Genomic DNA, 25,687 nt, shown 5'->3' on the forward strand with positions numbered 1-25,687 from the left:
GAAGATAAGGGGAAAATAGAAAATCAACTTTGCACGAAAACCACAATAATATTTGTTATAGACAGGATCCACTGATGGTTGCTAAAATTAGTGAGCAAAACCATGTGGAGACACAGAATTTGTGTAATCTAATATCTCCCCTAAGATATTTATTAGCTACAGGAGGAAAGTTTGTAAAATTACAGTAGAGAACCCCAGCAGAAGTCACCATAGCTAAGTGATCAAGTCATCATTGCTAATAAGAAGACACAGCAGATACCCATGGTATGATACACTAAGGTCACATCATAGCCAAACATGCATAAACTCAGTCCATTTGAGTGAAAACATTGGACAAACTGAAATTGAGGGAAATGTGACAAACAGATCATTACTCTTCAGAAGTGTCAAGGTCATGAAAAACACAGAAAGAATATGGAAGGAATAAGATAAGGAGAAATAACAACTAAATGCAAGTTGATATATTCCGTAGGATAATGTACAGAAAAAGGTCCTTAGTACAGAATCTTATGGAATTCTAATTACAGTTTTTAGTTCAGTTAGTAGTATTGTAACAGTGTCAGTTTCCTGGTTGTGATCATTTTGTCATAGTTAGGAGACATGTTAATAGTAAGGGAAGTTGAGTAAATGATATATGGAAATTCTGTGTTCTATTTTTGCAACTTTTCTATAAGTCTAAATTAGTCCAAAATAAGTTTTAAAAATTTTGACATGTGTATCTACTGCTCCCTTCTTTGCGGTGAGGTAGTGGGATAGGTGTATGTTTTGTGGAAGTCTAGAATTAACTTATGTTCTGTTTCTTTGAGGCCCCAGCATCTCTCCATTCCTTAAGTTTGTGGGTTGTTCTTTCCCCTGTGGGCAAATATCCTCTCTTTTGGGAAGGAGAATGGGAAAGTCAGGAATTAAGTGTCCCAGCCATTCAGCATTTTGAGGAAATGAGGGTGATCAATGTATTTGTTGACACACAGCTTAAAGATATTTTGGAGGCCTCAGAAAACAAGGAAGAATCGTGTTGGGAGGCATTGATTTCCTCTGATCAATTTATTGACCAATTCATTCACATCTGCTTTCTCTCTTCCTGTAATTTCTCAAAGTTTATGGTCTACTGATAGAACCTTACCTGTTTTTTTCAGTGTTGTTATGTTTTCAATCTAAAAAATACACATTATATTAATTATGTATGTGCACATTGAGAGGGGGTATAACTTGTCTCTTCACAGATACTTTGCAGTGAAGGGGAGGAAGGTGTGTGTATTCAGTTTACAATATTGATAACAAGCCTGATGATTAAATTTTAAACCCTGCAATCAGGACACATAGCCCACTTAAGAAATTGCCTTTACTAAAATGAGTAAGATTTTATTAAATAAGAACCAACCTTAATCTTTGCTTTCCATAGTAACTTTTGAGAGTATAAATTTCATCAAATGTTTGGAATCTTTTTTGGAAGTTATGACTCCTGGCCTGTTTGCAGTTCACCTCCAACTGCGAGCTTCCAGTTTATAATAAAATATGTCTTTAACTTAAAAAATGGTAGAAGGAAGATTAGATTCCAGGAGAATAAATAGACTGGAATTTCCCAATTGATGCAAGTTGAGTCTAGTACTTCATATAACAGAAATAACTTTTTGTCTCCAAAGTTTTATACTTATTTAAAATTGCATATGGGCAATTTAGATTCCAACTATTATTATCCAGTATAAAAACCCTGTTCTGTATCTTTTAGATACACAACCCTCAGAAACATTAAGAGACATGTCATTGAAGATTATTGGAGTATACAGAGTATTTAAATTTTATTCCTGTAAAATATTTAATATTAGGTTCTCACTTTAGGCTTCAATATTAGAAAAACCAGTTACAACAGAATATTCATTGTAATGTGATAATCATAATAAGAATTTCAACATGTTAAAAAGAAAGTATGTGTTTTGTTTTTCAAATAGTGTGAAATTGTTCTCACTCATATGTAAAGACCTTGTTACTACATATGTACTTATGATTCATTTCTTTTCCTTTAGGTCACCTTCATTCAAAACCTTGTATTTTGTGTAGAAAGAGTTTACCGAGTGCCTGACTTTGGTGTCTGGGAACGAGGAAGCAAATATAATAATGGTAGCACAGAACTACATTCAAGGTAATTCCTTGATTTCTGAGTGTTTATCTTTATTTAAATGCAAAGAATTTGAATATAAATGAATAAATAAATCAAGGTATTAGATTGGATTTGTGGTTTCTATATTAATTTTCAATAAATTTTTTTCTACATATGCATGTGAAATTCAATTAAAATTAAAGCAAAAACTTAGTTCTCAGTACCCAAAAACAGTTGCAAGAAAAGAAGCAGGTAGTCTTTTTCAACCTCCCAGTATGTCAGTGCTTGAAATTCAGTCTTAATCGTAAATCCATACTTTGGCTTTTCTGCTCAAACAAGTCATTTTCTTTGACACATTTAATTTTCCAAACACCAGTTGTGTGTGCCTTGCATGTAAAATTCCCTCCCATATTATAGAACTGATTTTTATGCTAACCACAGATTGTCATATCCTTCATGTAAATCTAGGCATTCAGTGTCATCTGTATGGGTGTGATTAACATCTTGAGCTGTGGTTTAGTGAGTATGAATAAGCAACAGTAGTTAGTAACTAGTAGTATTAGTTTATGAAGTTTCTTTATTTCTTAAAATTGGGAAAATAGTTTTCACTGACTGTCTACTCCTCTCAAATATACTAATTTTGTACCTGGGAGGTGTAGCTCAGTTTATGTCAGAGAAAGTGGTAGAGTAGGATTCAAGGGCCTATCCTTACACAGAAATACCAAAAAAAATACTGGCAAAAACTGTCAAATCACCTTTATTGGAACCATCAAAAATAGTCAAAGACTTACAGCAACCAAGTAAATGCTTGCACAAGTAAAAAAAAAAAAAAAACAATGACCTATTCTGGTAGGAGTACTGTTTTTAAAAAATTGTTTTATTGAGATATATTCACATACCATACAGTCATCCACAGTGTACAATCAACTGTTCACAGTACCATCATATAATTGTGCATTCATCACCCCAGTCCATTTTTGAACATTTTCCTTACTCCAAAAAAGAATAAAAATAAAAGTAAAAAAGAACACACAAAGCATTCCATCCCCCCATCCCACCCTGTTTTTCATTTAGTTTTTGTCCCCATTTTTCTACTCATCTGTCTATACACTGGATAAAGGGAGTGTGAGCCACAGGTTTTCACAATCACACAGTCACACCATGTAAGCTACATAGTTATGCAATCGTCTTCAAGAATCAAGGCTTCTGGGTTGCAGTTCCACAGTTTTGGGTATTCTTCTAACTATTTGGTAGGAGAACTTTGTGGTGTATGAACGTACGTCTGCTCTAGTCGCCTCTTCCCCAGCTCTGTGGCCGTCTTGAAGACAGCAGCCTGTGTTCCCAATGTGGGTTCCTGGTGTCAGTGAACTTTGTTCTTAAAGAATTATAGTGATTTGTTTTGACTTGTCTTCAGTGATTTGTTTTGATTTGTCTAGGGGTACCTGAAGTAATATCACTAAGGGGGCTTTCCTTATTTCACAAAATTTGGAACTCTGTCAGGGTGGAGAAGCAGCTATGCAGAGGGTGATCACTGGAAATAATTAAAAGCAAATGACCCAGCCACTGCAGCCTAGGGTAAACAATAGACATATCAAAAAGCACTGGAATAAAAGCTGGGGGTTGAAATGGTTGAAGAATTTGGACTTTCATAATCTTCTACATACTCCTGGAAATCTAGAAGGCCACATACATGCCAAGGCTGAGGCACATACTTACAAAGACATGAGAAGAGCCTGGGCTCTCACCTCTGGCTAACCTTTGAGCTCTGTTCAAGCAGGGAGTAATAGCAAAGGCAGATACATAAAGTGCCCTGTTGAGTGTTGAAACTGTATCCTAATAAACACATAGAGTTAAACTGCAAAGGGTAGGGGGTTAGTGTTGTTTGTTTGTTTGTTTGTCTCCAGGCATTTAAGGAAATATCTGTCAAACCAGTAGCTGACCACTAAATTAGTGGAACAGAGACTTCAGTATCCATACACGACTAAGAACTCACTCTTTACAAAAATAGTTGAGTCCACTAAACAATCAACTACATCCAACACAATCAGCAACAAAAAAAACCCTGAAGAGGCTTCAGAATCTGATTTCAAGAATTCCCACATTATGTTATTGAAAATACGCAGTTTTTAAAAAAATAGTAAGAGGCATACACAGAAACAAGAAAGTATAGCCTATTCAAAGGAAAAATGTAACAGAAACTGTTCCTGAAGAATTCCAGAAATTAAAGTGAGTAATCTAAAGTATGCTCCAAGTAGTAAAGGAAAAAGAATTAAAGGAAATGAATAGAATAATACCCCACCAAATAAAGAATGTGAAGAAAAAGATACGAATTATTTAAAAGAACCAAATAGAAATTTTGGAGCTGAAAAGTACAATAACTAAAATTAAAAATATACCAGAAGGAATCACCTGCAGGTTTTAGTAGATAAAAAGAAACAATAATCAAATTTATAGACAATGTTAATTAAAATTATTATTCTGAGGAATAGAAAGAACAAAAGATTAGGAAACATGAACAGAGCCAAAGATATGTGTGAGATACCATCAAGAATACAAATACAGGCATAATGGGAGTCCTAGAAAGAGAAGATAAAAGAAAGGGACGCAAAGAATATATGACAGAATAATGGCTAAAAACTTCGCAAATTTGGTGAAATTCAAATCTGAGTACCCAAAAGCTGAGAGACAAAGACAGACGCTATATGTTAATAAAAGGTAGAATTTGCCAAGAAGAAATAACAATCATAAATGATTATGCACCCAAAACAAAGAGCTCCAGAGTACATGAGGGAAACACTGGCAGAATTTAAGGGAGCAGTAGCTGTTTCTACAGTAATAGTGTGAGACTTCAATACATCTCTCTCTTCTATAGATAGAACAACTAGACAGAGGACCAATAAGGAAAACCTAAACAATGTGATAAATCAATCAGACCTAACCTAACAGACACATGTGGATGGTTGCACCCCCAAATACCAGGATATACATTCTTCTCTAGAGCTCATGGAACTTCTTGAAGATAGATCATATTCTGGGACACAAAACAGGTCTCAATAAATTTAAAAAGATTGAAATGATTCAAAGCACATTCTCTGACAATAATGGAATGCAGCTGGATATTAATAATGACCAAAGAACGAGAACACTCCAAAACAATCAAAGAATACAAAGAACCAAAGAACACACTCCTAAACAATCAGTGGGTCAAAGAGAAATTGAAAAAAAAAAAAAATCAGTAAATATCTGGAGCCAAATAAAAGTGAGGACACAACATCAAAACCTATAGGATGCAATGAAGGTGGTACTGAGAGGGAAATTTATAACTCTAAAAAAATATATTTAAAAGGAAGAGAGATCTAAAATCAAAGACTTAACACTGAAGAGGCTAAAGAACAGCAAACTGTTTTTAAGTAGAAATTAATTAAAGTAGAAGTAAATGATCTGGAGAACAAAAAACAATAAAAAGAATGAATAAAACCAAAAGTTTGTTCTTTGAAAAGATCAACAAGATTGACAAAGCCTTACCTACACTAACAAAGTAAAAAAGAGAGAAGATCCGAATAAAGTCAGAAATGAGAGGGATGTCATTACTATGGATCCTGAAGAAATTTAAAAAAAATTCATAAGAGGTTATTATGAACAACTGTATGCCAAAAAACTAGGCAACTTTGGGGAAATGGACAATTTCCTGGAAACACATGAACAACCTAGACTTACTCAGGAAGAAATAGAAGACCTCAACAAACCAATCACAGGTAAAGAGATCCAGTCATCAAAAATCTTCCTACAAAGAAAAACTTAGAGACATATTCCTTCACAGGGGAATTTTACTGACATTCCAAAAAGAACTAACACCATTCCTGCTCAAACTCTTTCAAAAAAATGAAGGTAAAGGAACACTGCCTAACTCATTTTATGAAACTAACATCCCTCTATTACTAAAACCAGATAAAGATAACTGCAATCAAGGAAAATTACAGGCCAATCTCCCTAATGAATATAGATGTAAAAATTCTCAACAAGAAACTTTCAAATTGAATCCAATGGTACATTAAAAAAATTATACTCCATGACCATGTGGAGTTCTTTCAAACATGAGAGGGTGAGTCAACATGAGAATATCAATGTAATACAATATATTAACCAATCGAAAGGGAAAAATCAAATGATTATCTCAATAGATGCTGAAAAATTATTTGACAAAATTCAGCATCCTCCTCTGATGAAAACACTTTAAAAGGTAAGAATCGAAGTAAACTTCCTCAATATTATAAAGGGATTATATGAAAAACCGACAGCCAGCATAGTACTCAACAGTAAGAGACTGATAGTCTACCCCCCAAGGATGTGCACAGTCACCACTATTACTACTCTACGTTGTGCTAGAAGTTCTAGCCAGAGCAGTTAGGCAAGAAAAAGCAATAAAAGGCATACAAATCAGAAAGGAAGAAGTAAAACTTTATTTTCAGATGATATGATCCTATATTTGGAATAGCCTGAGAAATCAGTGACAAAGCTACTTGAGCTAATAAATTCAACAAATTGGTGGGATACAAGATTAATGCACAAAAATGAGTAATGTTTCTATATACTAGTAATGGCCTAACTGAAGAGGCAATCAAGAAAAACATTCCATTCATAACTGAAAGAACTAAAAGAAACAATTAAAAGAAACAAGTATCTAGGAGTAAACTTAACCAAGGATGTAAAAGACCTCTACACAGAGAGTTACAAAACTTTGTTAAAGAAATCAAAGAATTACCTACATAGGTGGAAAGATAATTCTGTGTCATGGATAGGAAGGCTAAACATCGTTAAGATTCATATCTACTGAAATAAATATACAGATTCAATGCAATTCCAATAAAAATTCCAACAACCTACTTTGCAGACTAGGAAAAGCTTGCTGTCAATTTATTTCAATGGGAAAGGTGCCTCAAATTGCCAAAAACATCCTAAAAAAGAAGTAAGTAGGACAACTTCACTTTCAGACTAAAGTCTACTATAAGGCCACAGTGGTCAAAACAGCATGGTACTAGAACAAAGATAGACATATTGATTATGGAATCGAATTGAGAATTCAGAAATAGACCCCCAGATCTCTGCTCAACTGATTTTTGACAAGTTCCCCAAATCCACTGAACTGGGACAGAACAGTCTTCAATAAATATGGCTGGGGCTGGGAGAACTGGATATCCATATCCTAAAGAATAAAAGAGGACCCCTACCTCACACCGTATACAAAAATTATAACTCAATGTGAATCAAAGACTTAAATATAAGAGCCTGTACCATAAAACTTCTAGAAGATAATATAGGGAAACATCTTCAAGGCCTAGTAATAGGAGGTAGCTTCTCAGACCCTATACCGAAAGCACAATGAACAAAAGAAAAAATACATAAATGGGAACTCATCAAAATCAGATATTTTTGTGTTTCAAAGGACTTTGTCAAAACTGTGAAGAGGCAGCCAACTCAATGGGAGAAAACATTTGAAAACCATATATCTGATAAGGGACTGATACCCAGCATATTTGAAGAAATCCCGCTACTTGATGACAAAAGTACAAGTAGCTCAATTACAAAATGGGTAAAAGATATGAAAAGACAGATGGCTAAAAAGCACATGAAAAATGTTCATCTTCATTAACTACTAGGGAAATGCTAATCAAAACCACAATGACAATCATCTCATGCTAATAAGAATGGCCACCATTAATCAAACAGGAAACTGCAAATGCTGGAGTGGATGTGGAGAAACTGCAACTCTTATCCACTGCTGGTGGGAATGTGTAATGGTACAGCAGCTATGGAAGACTGTTTGGTGGTTCTTCAGAAAACTTAAGTATCTAGTTACCCTAGGACCCAGCAACTCCACTACTCATTTTATACCCATACGATTTGAAAGCAGTTACATGAACCAACATTTGCACACTGATGTTCATAGTGGCATTATTCACAATTGCCAAAAGATGGAAACAATCCAAGTATCCTTTAGCAGACAAGTGGATAAGCAAAATGTGCTATATACATACGATGGAATACTACACAGCAGTAAGGAGGAATGAGGTCAGGTCCTGAAAGATGTGACAACATGGATGAAACTTGAGGACATAATGCTGTGTGAAATAAGTCAGACACAAAGGAGAGATATTGGATGACATCACTAATATGATCCCTCTGGAAATGTAAAATCAGTGTCTTAAAATGTAGACTATAGGAGACTTGAGATAGAAGCTAGAGAAGAGGCAGTGATTACCTAATATTTACAAACTTGTCAACGAGGTTGAACTTAAAGGTATGGGAATGGACAGGGGATGATAGTTAATGTGATTATCAGTATCAATGCCATATTGAAGGTAAACATGTTTGAAAGGTGTTTAAAGTCTTGTATGTCACAGATTGGCACTAAAAATATCTAACATCACACTTGTACAAAGATTTAACCACAGAGTGGTATATGGGGAAAACAACTTATTTCATACTCTGGGGTATATTTAATAGGAATACCTTACTAGAACCACACCAATACTAGAGGTAAATAATTGCAGGGGTGGGCAGAGTGGGTAAGAGTTAGGGGGTGTTTTAGGTTATAATGATTGTTTAAAATTGAGTGATGATGATTGTACAACTAAGTGAGGATAATGTGAAACACTGATTGTTTATTTTGGACAGAATACATGCTATATAAAGTTAGAGACCCTGAAAAAACACATCATACCCTCCTCGATCTTGAGGCTTGCCATTATGAAACTTACAGCAATAAGTAAGCTAAAATATATCCTATCTGTCTTGCTCTAAATGGTGTAAAAATTTAAAGATTATCAGCTATAGATCAGTTTAGATAATTCAGATCTAAATGAAGGTGAAAACCATTTTAGTAAACACTGTTTAAGAGTCATCTTCAACTCTATAATTTTAGGGGATAGAAAGCCAAATAACAAAAAAAAAAATAAGATGATTACAGTTATTTAGTAAAATAAAACCTTTCTCCAGCTGACTATCTGTATAACCTTGAGCTATGTACACAGATAGTGTAATGTCTCTGTCCTCAGATTCCTTTTCTTTAAAATGAATTAATGGTAATATCTACTTTATAAAATTATTGTAATGGTTGAGCTAATACATATAAAGCACTTGAATGCCTGCCATGTAAGTGAACACTAGGATACAAGTGTACTTGCATATTCTGAAACACCTTACTGCAAAGAATAAAGAGAACTGTCTCCTTTTCCCTGGTTAGTTGGTACACAGGTCTCTTTCTCATAGTTTTATGATTCATGTGAGACATTTTTCAATAAGAAGAGAATTGTAGAAATCAATATTAAGTTAGTGATGTAGAGAAATAATTTGGAGGAAAGCTTACTTCATACTTCTAACAAATTCTGCCAAATACTAAAAATAGGAAGATACTATTGTATTTCAGCCATTATCCAAATTAATTTCTCAACATTCCAGATTAATTCATCAGTCAAATTATAAGAAAGTGGATCTGATTAAAAAGAATTTACCTTTAAAAGTGTTTATGATTATTGATTGTCTTTCCTGCTTTTTAAGTTAAGCTTTAATATATGCCAATGCAATCCCTCTGTCATTATTTTCACTAGAAAATATTTGCACTAGGGTTTTTTGTGGTCATAAGTATTTTAGTTTTGCAAAAGTGGAAAACCCTCAAATTCATGTGGAAATACAGGGGGCCCTGAATAACCAAAACAATTTTGAAAAAGAAGAGCAAAGTTGGAGGACTAACATTTGCCAATTTCAGAACATGCTGCAAACCTACAGTAATCAAAACGGAGTACAATGGGCAGAAGAATAGTCAGATACCCAGTGGAGTAGATTTATAAGTCCAGAAATAAACCCACACATCTGTGGCTAAGTCCAATCTGTGCACAAAGAATAGTCTCTTCAGCGTGTTGGGAAAACTGGATATCACATTGCAGAAGAATTAAGCTGGACCCCTGCCATACACCATATACAAAAATTAACTCAAAGTGTATCAACAAACTAAATATAAGAACTAAAGCCATGAAACTCTCAGAAGATAACATGGGACAAATCTTCAAGAGCTGGAATTTGGGAATGAGTCTTAGATATGGCACCAAAATTTCAGAGAACAAGTGAAACAATAGATAAATAGAACCTCTCTAAGATTAAAAACTTTTTGTGTATCAAAGGATATCATCAGGAAAGTTAAAAGACCATGTAAAGAATGGGAGAAAATAGGTCTAAGCCATATATTGGTTTAGGACTTAATATCCAGAATATATAAAGAACTTTTACAATGTAATAACAAAAGGACAAATAGGCCATTTAAAAAGTGGGCAAAGAACATGAACAGATATTTTTCCAAAGAAGATATACAAATGGCCAAAACATGAAAAAGTGTTCCGTATCAGTAGCAGTTACAGAAATTCAAATCAAATCCACAATGAGATACCACTTCATATCCATGAGGATGGCTATTATTTATTAAAAAAAAAAAAAAAAGAAAGAAAGAAAGAAAATAACCATTAGAGAGAATAAGGAGAAATTGGAACTCTAGTGTATTATTGGTGAGAATGTTGCAGCCACTGTGGAAAGGAATAACGGCAGTTTCTCAAAAAGTTAAATATAGAAATACAGTATCACTTGACAAGTCCACTCCTAAGGGCATACCCAAAGAAAGTAACAGCAGGGACACAAACCTATACTCATAAAGCAGTGTCCATAACAGCATTATTTATAATAGCTGAATGTGGAAACAACCCAAGTGTCCCTCAAGAAATGACTGGATAAACAAAATGTGGTACATAAACATTATGGAATATTATTCAGCCATAAGATGAAATGAAGTTCTGAGACATGCTGCAACATGAACGAACTTTGGAAATATGTTTAGTAAAATAAGCAAGTTATCTAAGCAAAAATATTGTATGATATTACTTATAGGAGAGTCCTACAAATAGCAAATTTTCAGAGTCAGAAAATAGAAGTTACAAGGAAATGGGGTAGAGGGTAAGGAAAATTTTTGCTTACAGGGTATAGAGTGCTTGTAAATAAAAATAAAATAAAATAAAACAAAAAAATTTTTAAACTTAGAAAGAACCTTGGCTAAAAATGACCATTAATCCTAGAAAGTGAGAGCGTCTGAAGGTCTGTTGTGAAAAAACAGAGGTTACAACTTGTTTTTGTTTAACTGAGGTGTCTTTACATTAAATTATTAAAGATTTTATTCTGAGGCTTGGAAGGTCATTATATGACTTTGCTACCTTTGGGATGCAAAACTGTAGCAGGCCAAGTTTATTCTAATAGATAGGAAAGTTTGATATTTAGGTTTGGATGTTATGGTTTGCACATTTTTCTATGATCTTATTTTCCATGATATAAAACTTTGTAGTTCCGAAAAAGAACTCTAAATATTTTTCTTTAAATGTTTCTGAGATCAGAGGGTGGGGCAAGTTGGCCGAGTGGTGAGGTCTAGGTTGTAGTTACTCCTCCAGGGCAGTTAGTAGAAAGCCAGGAACTCCAGGGACCGTACACCGCAGAGGAATTTGAGATTGGACAAACTCCATAAAACACTCACGAACGTATGGAACAGCTGAAATCAGCGAAATCTGTAAGTTCTCCTGGCCAGGAGACCAGTGCCACTGCCTGCCAGGCACAGTCCCAAGGGAGGGAGGGCTGTCCATGCTGGGAACCAGGAGGGAGAATGAAAGCTGCAACCATAGATAAACTGAGAGCAGAAGGAAAATCTGGGAGCAGGCAGCCCAGCGGAGAAGAGATAGGGCTCGCAAAACAGCATAAAAATAGAAAACAAAATAAAAACAGACTATTTGGAGTCAGGTGAACATAATAAGGAAAAGGGCAGGGCTCAAACAGAATCAGACAGATAATGCAAATCCAGGGAGGGAGAGCCCTTGTCTGAAAAGCCAGTTTCTCTGCTTTCTTGATTGCTCCTTAATCTCCCTCAACTTCTGGTCTTTTAGAATTTCAATAGCCCATTAGATCTGCAAAGACTGTAAATAGTCCTTATTGGGCCCTTCCTTTTTTATTTTTTTTCTCTTTTTCTAAAACAATTACTCTAAGAAGCCTGCTACTGAAAGCCCCAAAGACTTGCAGTTTGGGCCTAGGCAAGAGCAGAGCTAAGATAGCTCTGAGAGACAAAGCAATAAGTCTAGTAATGGAGAAAATTCGCTAAACACCATAACTTCCCAGTCCTTTTGGGACCTCATATCCCAGGGGCTGGAATTCATTAACTAGCTTCAGTCAGCCATGTCCCAGACTGGGTTTGGGTCACCAGGAGAACTAAAGGCTCCATGCCACCTTAAACTGCTGGGGTAACTGCGGGCTGGCAAGCGCCACCTGCTGGACAGCAAAGGAGAAGCACAGACTCTAAAGGCCTCACAGGAGGGTCTCACTTCCAAGGAAACTCCATACCCTCCTCCTGAGATGTGGGCCTCTCTGGACTAGGAAAACCTGACTGGGGCTGATAATATCTGAGGAGATCACCACAGAAAAAGGCTACATAAAGGCAGGGCAAGAAAAGGAAAACAAGAGGTGAAAAACTCTGATCAACTAAACAGAATCTAAGTTAAAAGTCTATAATAAGGTGAACTAAACACCAAAGGTTACAGAACAAAGCCAACCAACAAGAAAACCCTAGGTAAAAGAGTCAAAACAAGGTGCAAAATAAACTAATCAAGAAAGTCAGGTGCTTAGACAGTTTAAGACAATGAGCCATACTAGGAAACACAAAAATATGGACCAGCCAAAGAATAAACTGATAGTTCAACTGAGATACAGGAGTTGAAGCAGTTATTGCTAAATCAATTCAGTGAGCTGAAGGAAGAACTAATTGGAGATGTTCAAACAAATCTAAATCAACTCAAAAATCAAGTCAGTGAACTGAGGGAAGACATAGCAAGAGAGATGAAGGATATAAGAAGGACATTGGATGACCATAAGAAAGAATTCATAAACTTGGAAAAACAAATGGCACAACTTATGGGAATGAAGGGCAGAATGGAGGAGATGAAAATGACAATAGAGGGATATAACAGTAGATTTGAACAGGCAGAAGAAAGGGTCAGTGAATTGGAAGACCAGACATCTGAATTCACACACATAAAGAACAGATGGTGAAAAGAATTGAAAAATATGAGCAGGGTCTTAGGGAGCTGAGTGACAACATGAAATGCACAAACATGTGTTATGGGTGTCCCAAAGGGAGAAGAGGGGGAAAGGGGCAGAAAGAATAATAGAAGAAATAATCACTGACAATTTCCCAACTCTTACGAAAGAAAGAAAATTAGAGATTCAAGAAGTACAGTGCACCCCAAACAGAACAGACCCCAATAAACCCACTCCAAGACACTTACTGATCAGGTTCTCCAATGTCAAAGACAAAGAGAGAATTCTGAAAGCAGGAAGAGAAAAACAATCCATCACATACAAGGGAAGCTCCATAAGACTATGCACAGATTTCTCCGCAGAAAACATGGAGGCACGAAGACAGTGGTATGATATATTTAACAAACTGAAAGAGAAGAGCTGGTAACCTAGTATTCTATATCCAGCAAAACTGTCCTTCAAAAATGAGGGAGCGATTAAAATATTTTCAGACAGAGACACTGAGAGAGTTTGTGAATACGAGACAAGTGCTACAGGAATTACTAAAGGGAGTACTACTGGCTGATAGGAAACGATAGGAGAAAGAGGTTTGGAGAAGAGTGTAGAAATGAGGATTACCAAGAAGGGTAAAAAAAAAAGAGGAAAAAATAAGGCATGACATATAAAATCCAAAAGACAAAATGATAGAAGAAAGTACTGCCCTACAGTAGTAACACTAAATGTTAACGGATTAAACTCCCCAATAAAAAGACACAGACTGGCAGAATGGATTAAAAAACAGGACCCATCTATATGCTGTCTAGAGGAAACTCACCTTAGACACAAGGACAAAAATCGGCTGAAAGTGAAAGGTTGGAGAAAGATATTTCATGCAAACAGCAACCAGAAAAAAGCGGGAGTAGCTATATTAATATAAGACAAAGTAGACTTCAAAAGTAAAACAAATTGTTTAATAAAAGGGTCAATTCATCAAGAAAACATAACAATCATAAACATTTATGCACCAAGCCAGAGTGCCCCAAAATTCATGAGGCACACTCTGAGCACACTGAAAGGAGAAGTAGATAACTCCACAATAATAGTTGGAGACTTCAATACACCACTCTTATCAACGGATAGAACATCTAGAGAGGATCAACAAGGAAATGGAGATGATGAAGTGTATGATAAATGAACTAGACCTGAGAGACATTTATAGAACACTACATCCCACAACCACAGGATACACATTCTTCTTGAGTGCTCATGGAAGACCACATGCTGGTCACAAAGCAAGCCTCAACAAATTTAAAAATATTGATATTATAAAAAACACTGCCTCAGATCATAGCAGAATGAAGTTGGGAATAAATAACAGTCAGAAGATTGAAAAATTCACAAGATGAAGAATAAACACATTCTTACAAAACCAGTGGCCAAAGGAAGAAATTACAAGAGAAAGTAGTAAATACCTCAAGGCAAATGACAATGAAAACACAACATATCAAACTTATGGGATGCAGCCAAGGTGGTGATGAGAGGGAAATTTTTTGCCTTAAATTCCTATATTAAAAGAGAAAAGAGAGAAAAAATTGAGGAATTAACTGTCCACCTGGAAGAACTGGAGAAAGAACAGCAAATAAACCCCAAAGGCAAACAGAAGGAAAGAAATTTAACAAAGATCAGAGCACAAATAAATGAAACTGAGAACAGGAAAACAATAGAGAGAGTCACCAAAACCAGAAGCTCGTTCTTTGAGAAAATCAACAAAATTGATGGACCCCTAGCTAGGCTAACAAAAAAAAAAGGTGGGGGGGGGGGTGAGCAGATGCAAATAAATACAACTGGAAACGGAAAAGAAAACATAACTACTGACCCTGCAGAAATAAAGGAGATAATGAGAAAATAGTATGAGCAACTATACGCTAATAAACTGGGCAACTTACATGAAATGGACAACTTCCTAGAAAAGCGTAAACAACCAACATTGTCCCAAGAAGAAATAGAGGACCTCAGCAAACCAATCACAAGCAAAGATATTGAGTCAGTAATCAAAAAGCTCTCAAAAAAGAAAAGCCCAGGACCGGATGGTTTCACATGTGAATTCTACCAAGCATTGAAGAAAGAACTAATATCCATCCTGCTCAAACTCTTCAAAAAAAATTGAAGAGGAGGAAAAACTACCCATCTCATTCTATGAAGCCAACATCACCCTAATACCAAAATCAGACAAAGACACTACAAAAAAGAAAATTATAGACAAGTCTCTTTAATGAATATAGATGCAGAATTCCTCAACAGAATACTCGCAGATTGAATCCAGCAGTACGTTAAAAGAATTATACACCACGACCACCTGGGGTTTGTTCCAGGTATTCAAGGCTGGTTCAACATAAGAAAATCAATTAATGTAATACAGCACACCAATAAATCAAAGCAGAAGAACCACATGATCATCTCAATCAATGCAGAAAAGGCATTTGACAAAATTCAATGTCCTTTCTTGATGAAAACACTTCAAAGGATAGGAATAGAAGGGAATTTTCTCAATATGATAAAGGTAATATATGAAAAACCCACAGCTAACATTGTACTCAATGGGGAGAAACTGAAAGATTTCCCTCTAAGATCTGGAACAAGACAGGGATGCCCACTGTCACCATTGTTACTCCACATTGTTCTGGAAGTTCTAGCTAGAGCAATCAAACAAGACAAAGAAATAAAAGGCATCCAAATTGGAGAGGAAGAAGTAAATGTTTCTGAGATCAGATCTCCATGTGCCCATTTTAGATAAAGTCATCTCTGCTGCCAATAGGGTATATTTTGAAACTGCAGAAGTAGCACCCAAGTGCTCATGGGCCTCAGCAATGGCAGTAGTGGTGACCAGCAGTCGAAGCCTAGGGAGAGGAATGTTGAGCTGCTACCTACCAGGACGCAAGGCCCAACTCTTCATTGCTGCTGTCAGATCATTAGGACTTAAGGCAATATCGGAAGAATATCCTTATGCTGTTCTACGATTTTAGTCAGCTTGAATTATTTCATAGTAATACTCGCTATAAATACTTGTACTGCACTTTCCTTTCTTATTTTCTCTTCTACTCCATAACCCCCACTCCAAATACACATCCTGTTCTGAAGTTAGAGGTTCCCTCTTTAAAATCCATGCTCAGTTGTCCTTTAAAGTCTTAAAAAAGATTTTCTAAAGTTTGGAAGAAGAGCAGGGTTTAAACTACTGATGGAATTGATAAATTTTTAAGACCTTCTTTCAGTAATCATGACAGCTTGATTTAGTTTCTTGCTGAATAATAGACATTTCCTAATCTATTTAAGGACAGCCCTGGGTTTGCTGGTATCCTTTTTAGTCCAAATTCATGAATTATTTCCTACTTCTTAGGTAAACCCCAGGATTTTTCTTCTAAAATGTGTTCTCATTACATTTATGTGACCCCCATTTTAGCAGCAGCCTCAACCTCTTCCAGGCTTCACTTAAAGAGTAGATTACTGTAGGATGAGTTTATTCTCTGAAAATACTTGCCAAGCAACCCTGCTCTCCTGTTTCTGTTGACTTGACTTTTCTTGGGCAATATTTCCCTTTCTGTTTTGAAACCCCTAGGATGTCTGGATGTACATCAACTAATCCTCCTTTCCTATCCTGTTCATTCTCTAAGCCTTTTTATAAAAGGATGTATTTTTAAAAGATAATTATTTGATTTAGCTACATTTTCCTCCATGCAACATTTTAAAAACAAAATTTTGGCCATATACCACTCTATTACTAACTCTTGGTACAAGTGTTGTACATTTGTTGTAGTTCATCCGTACATCATTTTTATATGTATATTTTTATTTAGGCTTAAATTATTTTGTTCAAGCAGTTTTAAGTTTACAGAGAAGTCATGCAGTTACTAAATTCCCTCTTCCCACACTCAGTTTATGTGATTACTATCATTTTGCATTAGTATGGTAACTTTGTTACAATTGATTAAACAATATTGTAGTTACAGAATTCATTATATTCCATAGATTACATTAGATAGGGTTCACTCTTAGTGTTGTATAGATGTCTTCTGGTTACATATATACAATCTAAAATCATTTTAGCCACTTTGAACTATACAATTTAGTGGTGTTAAATGTATTCATAGTGTTGTAGTAATGTCACCACATTCCTTTGCCATCTTTTTACCAACTTTTCCATTACTCCAAAGGGAAGCTCTGTACAAATATAGCATTTTTTCCCCATTCCGCATTCCCAGCACTGAACTTTAAAGGAAAGCTTTCAATCTTACTCAGTTAAGTAGGATGTTAGCTATGGGTTTTGCAGATATGCCCTTTACCATGTTGAAAAAGTGTCCTTCTTTTCCTAATGTTCTAAGTGTTTTTATCAAAAAAGGGTTTGGATTTTGTCAGAGGACTTTCTTTGCATCAATTGAGATTATCATATGTTTTTTTTTTTTCCCCCTTCATACTGGTAATGTAGTGTATTACATTAATTGATATTCTTATGTTGAACCATCCTTGCATAACAGGGATGAATCCTGTTTGATCATGATGTATAATTCTTTTAATATACTATTAGATTCAGTTTGGTCGTATTTTGTTGAGGATTTTTTTTTTTATTTTGTTAAGATTGTTCACATACTGTACAATCATCCGAAGATCCAAAGTGCACAATGAGTTCCCCATGGTACCATCATATAGCTGTGCATCCATCACCACAATAATTTTTTTTTTCAATTTTTAGAACATTATAATTACCCCAGATAAGAAATAAAGACAAAAAAGAAAACATGAATCCTCCCATACCCCTAACCAGCCCCCCTCCTTTATTGACTAATAGTATTGGTGTAGTACCTTTGTTACTGTTGATGAAAGAATTTTAAAATACTACTAACTATAGTACATAGCTTGCAATAGATATATTTTTTCCCTATGTACCCCTCTATTATTCACTTCTAATTATACTATCATACATTTGTTCTAGTTCATAAAAGAGATTTCTAATATTGGTAGAGTTAATCATGGACATTGTCCACCACAGTATTCACTGTTTTATACATTCCCATCTTTTAACCTCCAGATTTCCTTCGGTGACATATCTGACTCTAAGCTTCCCCTTTCCACCACATTCACACAGCATTCAGCACTGTTAGTTATTCTCCCAATAACGTACTACCGTCACCTCTGTTCATTTCCAAACTTAGTTAAACATACTGCTCATAATAAGCAACCGCTCCCCATTCTTTACCTTATTCTATATCCTGGTAACTTACATTTCATGTCTATGAGTTTACCTACTAAAATTCGTTCATATCTGTGAAACCATACAATATTTGTCCTTATGTGTCTGACTTAGTTCACTCAGTATAGTGCCCTCAGGGTTTCTTCGTCAACTCATTTTTTTTAAGACAGTTTTGTTCACCCACCATACATTGTGTCCTAAATAAAGAATCAGTGGTTCCCTGTATAATCATGGATATATGCATTCACCACCATCACCACCATCTATGTAAGAACATCTCCATTTCCTCCACAAAGAAGGAGGAAGAGTCAAAGAAGGTAGAGAGACAAAAAGAAAAAAAATAACAGGTAAAAAGCAACAAAAGGAAAGATAGAAGTAAACTAAAGTACAATAAAAGAGTCAGACAAGATCACCAGTGCCAGAAGTCCCATACCCTTCCCTTGTGTCCCCCTCTTATATGCATTTAGCTTTGGTATATTGCGTTTGTTACATTAAAGGAAGCATAATACCATGTTTCTATTAACTATAGTTTCTAGTTTGCATTGATTGTATTTTGTTCCCCAATACCATCCCATTTTTAACACCTTGCAAGGTTGACATTCATTTGTTGAGAACTCTAGGTTTCACTGAGTTATACACTCACAGTCTTTATCTTTCCTCTTTCCTTCTGGTGTCCCACATGCTACTAATCTTCCTCTTTCAACCATACTCACAGTCATCTTTGTTCAGTGTATTTACATTGCTGCGCTACCATCAACCAAAATTGTGTTCCAAACCTCTCACTCCTGTCTTTCCCTGTCTGTAGTGCTCCCTTTAGTATTTCCTGTAGAGCAGGTATCTTGTTCACAGACTCTCTCAGTGTCTGTTTGTCAGAGAATATTTTAAACTCTCCCTCATATTTGAAGGGCAGTCTTGCCGGATATAGGATTCTTGGCTGGCGTTTTTTTCTTTCAGTATCTTAAATGTATCATCCCACTTCCTTCTTGCCTCTAGAGTTTCTACTGAGAAATCCACACAGAGGCTTATCAAGCTTCCTTTTTATGTGATGGATTGCTTTTCTCTTGCTGCTTTCAGGATTCTCTCTTTGTCTTTGACATTTGATAGTTTGTTTATTAGGTGTCTTGGCGTAGGTGTATTCAGATCTGTTCTTTTGGGGGTACACTGTGCTTCTTGGATCTGTAATTTTATGTCTTTTATAAGAGATGGGAAATTTTCATTGATTATTTCCTCTATTATTTCTTCTGCCCCTTTTCCCTTCTCTTCTCCTTCTGGAACACCCTTGACACTTACATTCATGTGCTTCATGTTGTCATTCAATTCCCTGAGCAATAGCTCATATTTTTCTATTCTTTTCCCTGTCTGTTCTTTTGTGTTTAGGATTTCAGGTATCTTGTTCTCCAGTTCCTGAGTGTTGTCTTCTGCCTCTTGAGATCAGTTGTTGTGTGTCACCTCTGTGGTTTTCATCTCTTGTGTTCTCCCTTTCATTTCGATTCTGCCGGGATTTTCCAACTGTAGATTTCTACCTTATGTTTGCCCAGTGTTTTCTTTATGTCTTATGTCTCTTTTGCCATATCTTCCCTGAAATCCTTGATTTGGTTTTTGAGTTGGTTTCAGATATTTCTTTGAAGATCTTTAAGTGACTGTTTCATTAAAGTGAAACAGTATCTCAACTGCATTTTAATTGAGGTGTTAGTTTGTTCCTTTGGGTCATATCTTCATTTTTGCCTTGTGTAATTTGTAGTTTTCTGTTGTCTAGGTATCTGGTTTCCTTGGTTGCCCCATTCAGATTTTCCCAGACCAGAATGGGTTCAGGTCTCAGTATGGGGTTATATTCAGTTTCGAGTTTCCCTGAGGGTGTATCTTAGAAGAATGACAGACTTATCTGTGAAGCCTCTGACCTCTGTGCTTTTCCTAACCTGCTGAGCAGGTGGCGTCTATCCGCCTGTCACTCCCAACTGTTGTAGGGAGGTGTGGCCCCTTTAGTTTCTGTTTTGGCTGTTTTTTCCCTGGCTCTGGGGTCTGAGTTCTGAAGGGAAGGTGAGCACTAGAGCTGGTCCCCACCTCCTTCCTCTTAGGGAAGCATACTCCCTCTGGGGAGTTAACTTCTGCATTTGTATTGCTCCTTTGTCTCTCTGAATCTCCACCCCTGTCTGTGTCAGAACACTGCAAAATGAAAATGGCTGAAGCTCTCTCAACTGAACCACTCAGGTTGACAGAGAGAAAAAGGGAAAGAAAGCCCCCTTTCAGAGCAGGTCCATGGACCCCCAGTTTTGCCCATCAGTGAGAGAGACCACCTAGTCTTCTAGGCTCTCTTTCCTGAGGCATAGGAGTTTTCTGTCTCATTAAGGTCAGTCATCTCTTAAAGCCTCTGTGTGTGTGTTAGGGGTTTCTCTGTTTGTAGGTTGTATTCGGCAGCCCACATTTGTAAATTAAAATCCAAGTTGTAGCTGGGCTGAGCTATAGTCACTATATTTGCTCTCTCCAGGAATGCTGTTTTCTCCTACAGCGAGGTCTTGCAGCTCAGCCTGCTGTGTGTGTGTGGAGGGAGGAGGGGTTTGGCCTAGTTCCATAGTTTTTACTTACAGATTTTATGTTCCTATCTCAGCCATTCCACCCTATCCAGGTTGGTGTACGATGTGTGGACAGTCAAGGTTGTCCCCCAGCAGTTGTTTCAGATTATTTACTAGTTGTTTCTGGTTGTTTATTAGTTGCTCCAGGGGACTAACTAAATTCCACTCCTCTCTATGCTGCCATCTTGCTTCATTCTTTTGTTGAGTTTTGTTGCGTCTATATTTATAAGAGATATTGGTCTGTAAGTTTGTTTTCATCTGGCTTTGGTGTGAGGATGATGTTGGCCTTATAGAATGAATTAAACTCTTTTTGACGAGTTTAAGTAAATTGGTGTTTATTCTTCTTATAATGTTTGATGAAATTCTCCTGTGAGTCCATCTAGTCTTGGGCTTTTCTTTGATGGAAGATTGTTGATTGCAGCTTCAATCTCTTTATGAGGAATTGGTTTCTTGAGATATTCTGTTTCTTCTTGAGTCAGTATAGATAGTTTGTGTGTTTCAAGAGTTTGTTCATTTCATCTAGGTTATCAAATTTATTGGCATACTGTTATTCATAGTATTCTATTATAGCTCATTTTGTTTCAGTGGGTTCAGTAGTAATGTCCCCCTTCTCATTTCTGATTTTTGTTATTTGTATCATTTCTCTTTTTTTCTTTGTCAGTCTAGTTTATAGTTTGTCGATTTCATTGATCTTTTTATAGAATCAAGTTTTGGTTTTGTTGAGTCCTGTATTGTATTTTGTTATTGTTCTGTGTCTCTGCACAAATGTTTATTTCCTTCCTAGTGCTTTTTGGATTTAATTTGCTCTTTTCTAGTTCTTCCAGTTTTGAAGTTAGGTCTCTGATTTGATGTCTTCCTTTATTAATGTAAGTATTTAGAGCTGTACGTTTCCCTCTTAGCACTGCCTTTGCTGCACTCCATCAGTTTTGGTGTGTTATATTTTCATATTTAATCACCTCAACATATTTCCAAATTTCCCTTGTAATTTCTTCTTGAACCCATTGGTTGTTTAAGCATATGTTCTTTAATTTCCGGTTATTGTGCATTTTCCATTTCACCTTCTGGTACTGATTGCCACGTTCATTCCTTTGCAGTCATTGAAGATACATTGTACGATTTCAATATCTTTGAATTTATTGAGACTTTTTTTTGTGAACTAACATATGTTCTATCCTGGGGAATGATCCATGTGCATTCAAGAACAAAGCATATTTTGTTGTTGGGTAGAGTGTTCTATATATGTCTGTTAGGTATAGTTGGTTTAGTGTATTGTTCATGTCTTATATTTCCTTACTGATCTTCTGACTAGATATTCTGTCTATTATTGAAAGTGATATATTCAAGTCTTTTACTATTAATGTAGAACTGCCAGTTTCTCCCTTCAAGTCTTTCCATATATTCTTTATATATTTTGGTGCTCTGCTGTCAATGTGCATTTATTTATGATTGTTGCATCTTGTTGAATTGACCCCTTTATCATTATAAAATGACTACCTGTGCACCTTATAATGGTTTTTTACTTAATGTCTATTTTATCCATTATTAGTATAGGTACCACAGCTTTCTGTTGTTTTTTATGATATATTTTTTTCCATCCTTTCACTGTCAACCTACTTGTATCTTTGGATTTAAGGTGAGGCTCCTGCAAACAACATATCATTGCATCATTCTTGTTTATCTATTCTGCCAATCTGTGCCTTTAGACTGGAGATTTTAATTCTTTTACATTTGAAGTCATTACTGATCCTGCCATTTTGCCATTTAGTCTTTTTAAATCTTTGTAAGTCTCTTTTTATCCCTCAGTTCTTCCAATAGTGCCTATTCTTATATTTATAGAATTTTTTGTATTATACCATATTGACTGCCATATCTTTTCTATGTGGATATATTTTTCGTCTGTTTTCTTTGTGGTTACCATGGGAATAAAATGTAACATCCTAAATTTTAAAAATTGCATTTGGTTTGATACCAACTTGACACCAATAGCATATACATATCTGCCCCACCTTTTTTTTTTTATACTTGTTACCACTTACATCTTTGTATATTGTATGTTCAGAATCATAGATTTGTCATTGCTTATTACATATACAGGGTCTGACCTATCTTTTCTGCACTTGTGTCTTGTACATGGGCTTGTGCTTGTTAGTTGTTTTGGAGTGTCCCTGTTTACAAGATTTTGGATGCCACCTCTAATTCCCAGGAGGCTGACCTCAATTTCCCAGTTGTTGTCTGCCTCTATATAGTATCTTATATTCCTCTTGTTGTCTCAAATTGCTTTTGCCTAGAGAGCGGATTCTGCAGAGGAGGTGGGAGGCACAATTTGGAGAGGAGTTTCCCGAGTCAGTCTTTCTTGACTGAAATAGGCCCGGGACCCAGCACAGACTGGGTACCCTGTAGAGTGGATTTGGAACAGCTTTGTGAGCTTCTTCCACCATTCCCTAAAGCTCAGCTTTCTGACCTGCCCAGCAGATGCAGCCCTTCAACTAACTGTCCCTTTGCAGCTCTGAGGAAGCATAGTGACAATGAATAGCCTCCACTGCTGCCTTTGCCAGGGGCAGATTGGAACAATGGCTGCCCTCAGAACTGGACCACCCAGGATCCAAAGTCACTAATCAAAATCTATGATTAGTGATCAGCTGTCGCTAATCTTGGTTTGGGGGAAGAGAATTTTTATATCCTTTCTACCACCAGTGAGCTAGTCAAGGTCTGGACCCCACTGTGACCTGCCCCATTTGTATGATATGGGCACCAATAACTGCCACACAGAGAGAGCAGTTTACTGGTCTTTACCATAATGTACCAGCCTCTTCATCCTGCTCATTTCACAAAGTTGTTTCAGACAGTTGTTGCCTGTTTTATCATTGTTCTCATGGAAGGACTGAATCCTGGAGCTCCCTTCTCTGCCATCTTCACACATACTTCCTTTATCCCATTTTTAAATTAGGTTTTTTGTCTTTTTGTTGTTGAGTGGTACAAGTTCTTTTTATGTTGTTGGTATTAAGCCTTATCAGATGTATGGTTACTGTGCCGGTTTGAATGTATTATGTCCCCCAAAACACCATTATCTTTGATGCAGTGTTGTGTGGACAGAAAATATATTGGTGTTGATTGGGTTAGAGACTTTTGATTGGATGTTTCCCTGGAGATGTGATCACTCAATTGAGGGCGAGATCTTTCATTGGATAATTTCAATGGAGGTGTGGTCCTGCCTATTCAGTATGGGCCTTGATTAGTTTACTGGAGCACTATATAAGCTCAGACAGAAGGAGCGAGCTTGCTACAGCCAAAAAGGATACTTTGAAGAACGCACAGGAGCTGAGAGAGGCTGCAGATGAGAGACAGTTTGAAGACGGCCATTGAAAGCAGATTTTTGCTACAGAGAAGCTAGGAGAGGACAAACACCCCAAGAGCAACTGAGAGTGACATTTTGAAGAGCGGCTGCAGCCTAGAGAGGAATGTCTTGGGAGAAAGCCATTTTGAAACCAGAACTCCGGCGCAGATGCCAGCCACTTGCCTTCCTAGCTAACAGAGGTTTCCCAGACGCCATTGGTCATCCTCCAAAAGGTACGCAATTGTTGATGACTTACCTTGGACACTTTATGGCCTTAAGACTGTAACTGTGTAACCAAATAAATCCCCTTTTATAAAAGCCAGTCCATTTCTGGTGTTTTGCATTCTGGCAGCATTAGCAAAATGGAACAGTTACGAAATATTTTCTTCTGTTTTGTAGGTTCTCTATTCACTTTCTTGGTAATATCCTTTGGAGAAGAAAAGTTTTTAATTTTTATGAACTCAGTTACCTGTTGTTTCTTTTGGTGTCAAGTCTAAGAAACCATTGCTTAACACAGTCCTGGAGATGTTTCACTATGTTCAACTAGTTTTAGCTCTTATTTTTAGGTTTTCAGTCCATTTTGAGTTAATTTTTGTATAAGATGTGAGATGTGGTAGTCTATCTTTATTATTCTGCATGTGGACATCCATTTTTCCAGCACCATCCATTCCAGAGATTACTTTTTCTCTATTGGTTGGAATTGGCACATAAATATGAGTGTCAGAAATAAATTGGACATAGATATGAGGGTTTATTTCTGAACTCTCACTTCAATTCCATTGGGCTATATGCCTACCTCGTCACAGTACCACACTTTTTATTATAGTTTCTTTGAAATAAGTTTTAATAACAGGACTTGTGTGTCCAACTTTGTTTTGGCTATGGAGTATGGTTTTGTATAATTGAAGCTTTTTGCTGTTCCTTATGAATTTGATGATAGGCTTTTCCATTTATACAAAGAATGCTGTTGGAATTTTGTGACTGCATTGAATCTGTAAACTACTTTGTGTAGATTTGACATCTTCACAGTATCTAACTATCCTATCCATGAACTATGAACTTTCCTACCATTTATTTAAATATTTAATTTAATTTAGCAGTATTTTGGAGTTTTCTATATACATCTTTTACATCATTTGTTAACTGTATTCCTAGGTATTTGATTATTTTGTATTTTGCTATTGTAAATGTAATATTTTTCTTGATTTCCTTTTCAATACCTTCATGAGTAATATATGAAATACCACAGATTTTTACATGTTGATCTCATAACTCTCTACTTTGCTGGATTCTTTCATTAGCTCTAGTAGTTTGTTATGGGGTTTTTTGGGAGTTTCTGTATATAAGATCATGTC

The 25,687-nt window shown here is 36.2% G+C and overlaps 1 protein-coding gene across 10 annotated transcripts in view; it reads left to right on the forward strand.

The window, feature by feature from the left end:
* The window catches only part of PHKB (phosphorylase kinase regulatory subunit beta), a 276,301-nt gene that overhangs the window by 98,172 nt on the left and 152,442 nt on the right, over positions 1 to 25,687 (forward strand). For all 10 annotated transcript variants that reach the window (XR_005213751.1, XM_037815495.1, XM_037815494.1 and 7 more), the window contains one exon: positions 2,022 to 2,137. Coding sequence is in view for 9 of the 10 variants with exons in the window: in XM_037815495.1 (XP_037671423.1) it covers positions 2,022 to 2,137 (116 nt within the window). In the remaining variant the exon portion in view is untranslated. The remainder of the gene's footprint in view (positions 1 to 2,021; positions 2,138 to 25,687) is intronic.

This window comes from Choloepus didactylus, chromosome 22 (assembly GCF_015220235.1).
Source record: "Choloepus didactylus isolate mChoDid1 chromosome 22, mChoDid1.pri, whole genome shotgun sequence".
Taxonomy (NCBI): domain Eukaryota; kingdom Metazoa; phylum Chordata; class Mammalia; order Pilosa; family Megalonychidae; genus Choloepus; species Choloepus didactylus.